This window comes from Eucalyptus grandis, chromosome 7 (genome assembly GCF_016545825.1).
Source record: "Eucalyptus grandis isolate ANBG69807.140 chromosome 7, ASM1654582v1, whole genome shotgun sequence".
Taxonomy (NCBI): domain Eukaryota; kingdom Viridiplantae; phylum Streptophyta; class Magnoliopsida; order Myrtales; family Myrtaceae; genus Eucalyptus; species Eucalyptus grandis.
The window spans coordinates 7,338,072-7,345,427 of NC_052618.1; the positions used below are offsets into that span (position 1 = coordinate 7,338,072).

The 7,356-nt window shown below is 38.7% G+C and overlaps 1 protein-coding gene across 1 annotated transcript; it reads left to right on the plus strand.

Annotated features, from left to right (window-relative positions):
* The first annotated feature begins 645 nt into the window (after nucleotides 1-645).
* On the plus strand, nucleotides 646-7,356 carry LOC104454861 (disease resistance protein RPV1-like). The gene is made up of 8 exons (XM_039317357.1): nucleotides 646-1,346; nucleotides 1,449-1,563; nucleotides 4,153-4,437; nucleotides 4,531-6,258; nucleotides 6,665-6,751; nucleotides 6,841-6,913; nucleotides 7,009-7,178; nucleotides 7,267-7,356. Exons 1-8 carry the CDS (start codon nucleotides 646-648, stop codon nucleotides 7,354-7,356), a joined length of 3,249 nt encoding a protein of 1,082 aa, XP_039173291.1.

Genomic DNA, 7,356 nt, shown 5'->3' on the forward strand with positions numbered 1-7,356 from the left:
GAGTTTCTTGAAGGCGTTCGATTTGTGGTGGTTCATATGGTGATGGTGTTGAGGACAATGAACTTAAGTGTGCACTGTAAGCCATAGTTTCTGAAGAGGAAGATCTCGGCCAATCACTGGCCGCAGATTGTTTTTTGATATTGTGATAGATCCAGTCTTATGGTACGAAAGCGTGTTTATACTTGCACATTCTATTCTCTCTGGTTCTAGGTTTTGCTTTGTTTTGCAGCTCTTTTGAGATTTGTTTTACTTGGAAGCTTATATGTTTTTCTCGTTTGATCATGATAAATGAATAAAAAAGTTTCGCCTAAAAAAATGACAGTCAGCTAATGTCGGTTTATTCCCTCGAGCACCCAGATTGAATCACCGCCGGACAATGCCTTGAAGGCAACGACAAAGCACTTTAGCAAAGTCCAGGTCAACTAGCCGCGTTATTTGAATAAGTGCATCGACTGTACAAGTTCATTATAATTGCCAAGAAGAGGGATCATTCATTTCCTCCTGCTTTCCCTTTTTCCTTTTCACCAGCAACGCGATAAATGTGGCGCAAAGATAGCCGTGTAATCATTTCATACTAAAAAACTATTAATACTAGTCGAGTATCAGAGAGAGAGAGAGAGAGAGAGAGAGAGAGGGTGCACTGCAATGGAAAATCATCGTTCGAAGCAACAACTCAAGCGAGTTGAACAAACTGAAGCTTCAAGTCCGACCACGTCAAAGCGACCAAGACAAGAAGAAATGTTTGGATTACAGTTGGAGGAGCGCACGAGCGGATCGCCTCTTCTTCTTCCCTCTTCAGACTCATCGGAGAAGATCAATGTGCCTACGGCATCCAGAGCAGATTCTGACCCATCTGCTTCGTTCATTTCTGGGAATGGAAACAATTATCACGTATTCTTGAGCTTTAGAGGACCTGATACTCGCAATGGCTTTGTCGATCACCTTTACCTTAGACTCAGAGATGTGGGCCTGAGGTTCCATCCAAACTTCGTGTTTAGAGATGATAAGGACCTCCCCTTTGGCGACGACATTGCTGCAAATCTTACAAGTGCAATCAAGCACTCTAAGGTTTCAATCCCAGTCATCTCGGAAAATTATGCTGCTAGCGAATGGTGCCTCCATGAGCTCATTCGTATAATGGAGTGCAAGGAAAGTAAAGGACAAATAGTCTTGCCTGTGCTTTACAAGGTGAAACCCAAGGATGTGCGATCCCTTGGGGGGAGCTTTGGAGAGGCCTTCCAATCTCAGGAGCATCATTTTGATGAGGAGGTCAAGCAACAAGGGCCAGTAGCTCTCAGAAAAGCACTTGATCTTAGAGTATTCGAATCAGAGAAATATGCTTATGGGTACTTTGTTTACCTCCTTTTAACCAATCCTTTTTGGAAGATGAATATTTATTTGTTTTGTAGAGCCACTAATAAGTTCTCATGTGTTGTGTTGTTTGACAGGCATGAAGGGGAATTAGTAAATGAGCTAGTAGAATTGGTAATGCGTGAGCGGCAAAAAGATTTTCAACCACGACTTCCCATGAACTTGGTTGGAATCCATGATCATGTGGCTAAGGTTATGAAAATGGCGGACACTGCTCACCTCAACACCTGAATTATCGGGATCTATGGAATGGGTGGCATTGGTAAGACAACTCTAGCTACGATCATTTATAACAAACTTTTTGACAAATTTAAATATCGCTGCTTTCTCAAGGATATTAGAGAAACTCTTAATCGCAAGGGTATTGAGCATGTACAATCTCGACTTATCTCGGATATTCTGAAAAAAAATGACTATCAAGTACCCGATTCTGATATAGGAATTCAAACAATCCAATCCATTTGTACACAAAACAAGGTACTTATTCTTCTTGATGATGTGGACAGTCGAGACCACATTGATAATTTGATTGGAGGTTGTAGTTTCATATCAGGAAGCAGGATCATCATTACATGTCGAGATAAGGCTCTCTTGAAGTCTAAATATGAGTATGAACTCAAAGAAATGAATAGCATAGACTCTTTGCTTCTATTTAGGAAATATGCATTTGAAGGGAAACCACCTCCAAAAGAACTCGCAACTCTTTCGGGTGAAATTGTTGCCACCACAGGGGGGCTACCCTTAGCTCTTATGGTTATAGGTTCACTTCTCAAAGGAGAAGAAGATCAAAGAGTATGGAGAGAAATGCTGAAGAAATTGACGAAGGCACCTGATATGACAGTACAACAAAAGCTGAGAATAAGTTATGATGCGTTAGAACCTAAAGAAAAACAAATATTTCTAGACATAGCATGTTTCTTTATTGGAACTAACAAAATATTTGCCATCTACCTGTGGGATGATCTTGAATTTTACCCACTATCTGCATTGGCAAAAATGACTCAACGTCTGTTAATAAAATGTGATGATAATAATGAGTTGAGAATGCATGATCAATTGAGAGATCTAGGTAGAGTTATTGCCCGTCCGACAGATAAAAAGCCTTGGGAATGCAGCAGACTATGGGATGAGGAAGCTGTGAAAGTTCTAGAACGCAAGGTAACAGCTATGTCTACTTTGGGCCTCTCCCATGTTCTCTAATGGTAGTCCTTCATATTGTTATTGTTATTGTTATTGTTCTTTTTCTCTAGATTTTTTATTATTCTCAACATGTTTGAAAATTTTATTTACTTAAATATTATTTGGTTAAGATAATATCGTAAAACACTATAAAATGCAGAAAAAGTTTTGTATATTTTTATGCCGATTGTTTATAATTTTCAACCGAACAAAAATTAATGTTTAGCAATATGCTTAACTAAAGGGACTGTTAATTTTAATGGTGACGGAGCAAAGAGAACCACTCATTTTTTGTACTTAAAAAAGGAACAAAGAAAGTAAGTGGAACCCGCCCCATGCTAGCATGAAAATTAGTGGTTCTCCGTGCACCGTTGTTGCATGAAAATCACGGAACTGTCATGCTAGTATTCCTCGTAAGAAAAGAGATTTTGTGAAAGAGAGAGACACCCAACGGAATTGTAAAGTGAATATAAGGACAGGACAATAATTCATCATAAAAGGAAAGACTAATGAAATTCCCAGTATGAATTCCCTTCATGACTGTGCTTAATTAATAGTAAACTATTATATTAATAATAAATTTTTATAACCTTCTTTTCTATAGGCTTTTGTGCATTCGTAATGTGTATATGTGTTATTTCTGGCCGTAATGTGTTTATTTTATCTATTAACCGATTTCAATAAAATAGAATTTTTGCCAATCATTCTTTTACTAGTTAGTTGCGTTTTAATTTGAGAGATAGACCTTTTTTATAATACGAAAGGAGACTGCTTGGGTTACATAAAAGTCGTCTATTGAAAAAGAAATAAGTACACCGAAAGTTGCATCTCTAGAGAAAATGAATTCCCCTGCTTTATGAATTCATACTGATGGCACTAAATCAGATTAGGTACTTGTTTTTTTTTTTAAAAAGTGTAGCAGTTCTCGCATATTGCAAAGGGACGCGATATAATTGGTGCAGGGAATGCTTGGTAGTAATACTACGTACGTTACGCATTTGATTTCAGAGCATTCAATTAACATATAGACTATATTATATTAGGCCACGTGTTAAAAAAAAAATTACCGTACAAACCGCATTTACAATAGAAAACGCCCTTATAAAAGTCAATAAGCATTTATGTAAGAAAGATCGCTTTTATATGGATAATAATATATTAAAGGCTGTAGATGTGCACACTTGAATTTGTAGGTTAATTGACAAACAATTTTCATAAATCTTATTTAATAATTGATAGAAACATTATAATCAACGATAAATAAGAGAAAAACAATAAAGTTCATAATCGGCGAGTTTAGATTGATCGACTTGCATATGAAATTACATCCAAATTAATAAGGCAAATTGATGCTGATACATTGTTCTAGAAACATTGGGTAGATTGAATGAGATAACTGACATATTATATATTGATGTAATTATAAAAAGATCACATATATTTTTTTTCATCAAGAGAAAATGCATTGGCCACAATAACATGTAGCCAGACACTAACAAAAGGCGGTTGGGTGGTATGCTATTCCTAGTTTGATGACAAATTATTTATGTCAAGATTGGGGAATGCCTTGTGGTGTTACTTACAACCCTCGATATCTTGTAGGAGGAAAATGAATATATTGAGGCACTACGCTTGGACGAAAATGGCTCAAGCAAGTTCATGGAGCAAGAGAGCTTTACAAGGATGCCCAACCTGAAGTTCCTTCATATGAGTGCAGTAGATTTTGCTGGAGATTTCAAGGGATCACTTTCTGAATTAAGATGGCTAAAGTGGGAGAGATGTCCCAGCTCTTTCGAGGCGACTAATGTTCATTTGGAGAAATTACTGTTACTTGATTTATCATGTGGTTATATTGGTGATAATTGGGGGGGATGGAGTTCAATCAAGGTAAAGACAAGAAACACTATCTCTTTTGTTACATTTGATTTTAAATTATTATATTTCCTATAGCTAATCTAGGAACATGTTTCTTTCTCATAGATGGAGAGGTTGAAAATTCTCAATCTTTCGTGGTGCTCAAATTTAAAGAGAACACCTAATCTCTCTGAGTTTAAGAGTTTAGAGATGTTAATCTTGGAATATTGTGAAAATTTGGAGGAAATCGACCCTTCCATTGGAGATGTCAAGTGTCTCATTGCCTTGAGCTTGAGGTGCTGTGGGAGTCTCAAGAAGTTACCGGCACAATTGGGAGAAGTGAAGGGCCTCGTTTCTTTGGACTTGTGGGCATGTGAGAATCTCCAAGAGCTACCAAGAGAAATGGGTACATTGGAAAACCTTAAGGAACTTAAAATAGGTTGGACTGCCATAAAGGAAATACCTCCGTGTCACAATTTGAAGAAGCTAGAGATGATTGATGCCTATGGTTGCAAATCATTAATTGGACTTCCTGACTCGATTAGCCATTTGGAAAATTTGTTGACTCTTGACTTGAGACGTTGCTTCAAGTCTTATAAACTTCCAGATAACATCGGATCTCTTGTGAAATTGCAGCGCTTGTCACTAGGCGGAAAGAGTTATCCATATGGTATTGAAGATGGCCGAGTTGATTATTGCATCTATCATGTCCCCAATTCAATTGGGAAGTTGGAATGTTTGACTGAATTGAACTTATCGGATACAGGCATTCGGGAATTACCTAAATCCATTGGGAATCTGAAAAACTTGAGAATTTTGAATATTGATGGAAGTCAGGATTTGAGTAATTTACCTAGCACTATTAGCAAGTTGGGCAAACTTGAAGAATTACGTGCCTCCCGCTGCGGAAGTCTGGGAGGGAAAATTCCAATAGATGAGTTGTGTTCACTGAAGATCCTTCAATTATATAAGACTCGCATTTCTGGCTTTCCCGACACACTTGACAAGCTCTCTCGTCTTGAAAAACTTGATTTAAAGGGCTGCAAGATGCTTCAATTGCTGCCGCAAGGCATTAGTAAGTTGCCTTCTTTGCAATACCTTCAGTTAACTCACTGTGACAAACTTCAATTGTTGCCGAAGCTTCCCGCCTGTTTGACAATTCTGGGAGTCACTTGTCAGCATCACATATTACCTCAACTTTCTCATCTAATCCATCTAAAAGAGCTCACCGTTGAGGACTGTCGATTGCTGGAATCCGTGCCAGAACTTCCCTCAGGAATATTGAAGCTTCACGTCTGCAGGTGCAATAAGTTGAAAGTGTTGCCAAATCTGTCAAGTTTGGAATTCTTGTCGGAATTAGTTCTTGAAAGGTGCTGTGAGTTGACAGAAATCAAGGGTCTGGAAGCATTAAAATCCTTAGCAAAACTAAATGTATCTGGATGCAAGAAGTTATCAAACCTTGACGGCCTTGAACATCTCGAATCTTTGAGATACTTGGATATGGGTTGGTTCCCCAAGGGGGATGCTCCACTAGTGAATGACGATCTAGTTCAAATTAGAGGCCTTGATAGATTGAAAAATTTGGAAGAGCTGTATTTATGGGGCTGTGAGTCCCTTCTAAGACCGAACCTTTTGCAGTTAACGCATCTGAGGCGTTTAATCGTTAGTGAATGCCACAATCTAGTTGAAATTAGGGGGCTCGAGAGATTAATAAACTTGGAAGAATTGGATATCCAAGGGTGCAAATCCATTGAAACATTGCCAGACCTCTCGTGCTTCGATAACCTGAAAAGATTGTTCATTGGGCAGTGTTGGAAGCTTCGTAATATTGAGGGCTTGGAGAAAATCGCATATGTGCAAAGATGGTAAAATGAGGGATTCTACAGTAAGGCCTCGGCAAATTTCCCACTTCTGTTTAATTTCGAAGATTTAATGGAATGATGGGAGTACTTTCGCATGAACTTGTGGAGATCACAGAGCTCCACGAAACAAGCCGTCTTTTCTTCCGGCTATTGAAGGGGATTCTTGGGCTGTTGTGGCTGCTTGTCTCCTGAACACTGTATTACTATTCTTCCCTTTATTTGAACTATATTATTCTCCAAATGTGACCGTTTGTTTATTTGCCTTTATGTAAATTGCATAGCTCTTCCTACAGCATAAGTTGAATTATATCACCCTTGCAGCTTAGGTGGAGCAGTGAATAGATACATGAGCAACACAAATGTCTTAGAGCACGCAGTGAAAACATTTGTGATTGCAGAGAATTACGTGCATCGCCACGTTGGAAGCTCAAGGCAATTGGAACTTCAATGGGGATTGGGATCGACCTTTCACTAGCCACCCAAAGGTATGATCTTTCAATGTGTACAGTATGCCATGACATTTATATAATTGATCTAATTTCATTGATTTGCAAATCATAACGTTGTACGACAGAGAGCGCCTGAATTGGGGGAGGTGGTCACCATAAATGCTGGGAGACCTTACTGTGTTATGGGCGTTATATCTGGTAATTCGCTCTATCTTGATTTCATGACATCGTCGTATTCTACAATAAGCATTAAGGACAAGATTACGAGTTTTGAGATTGGTCAATTGTTTCAGCTGATGGGAAGAGACTCGATCACAAGAACATGATGAAGGCCGAGTACCATAATTTCAAAAAGGACAGCTTCCGCAATGGGTTTGTTTCTGTCCTTAAGAAAGACGGTGCCGCAGAGGACAGTGGTTGGATTGTCTCTTGGATAAATAAGGAAGAAAGAGTTGTGTCCCAGGTTAGGTATAAGAGTTTCAATACAATCATCATGTAGCTTTGCCTACTGGTAACGATGTTTGATATGATATCGTGTGATTGATGCACAGAAGTTTGAAGGCGAGCCAGTAGCCAAAATCGCTCTGCCTCAAAGGGCACCCCATGGATTCCTTGTTACCTTCGTCCTGATAACGAATTGA

Bases quoted from the DNA above. Each gene is read 5' to 3' on its own strand.
- LOC104454861 (XM_039317357.1), top strand. From the start codon at position 646: ATGGAAAATCATCGTTCGAAGCAACAACTCAAGCGAGTTGAACAAACT. The intron at 4,438-4,530 runs GTAAAGACAAGA...TCTTTCTCATAG, and splicing joins GGGGATGGAGTTCAATCAAG to ATGGAGAGGTTGAAAATTCT. The intron at 7,179-7,266 runs GTTAGGTATAAG...ATTGATGCACAG, and splicing joins AAGAAAGAGTTGTGTCCCAG to AAGTTTGAAGGCGAGCCAGT.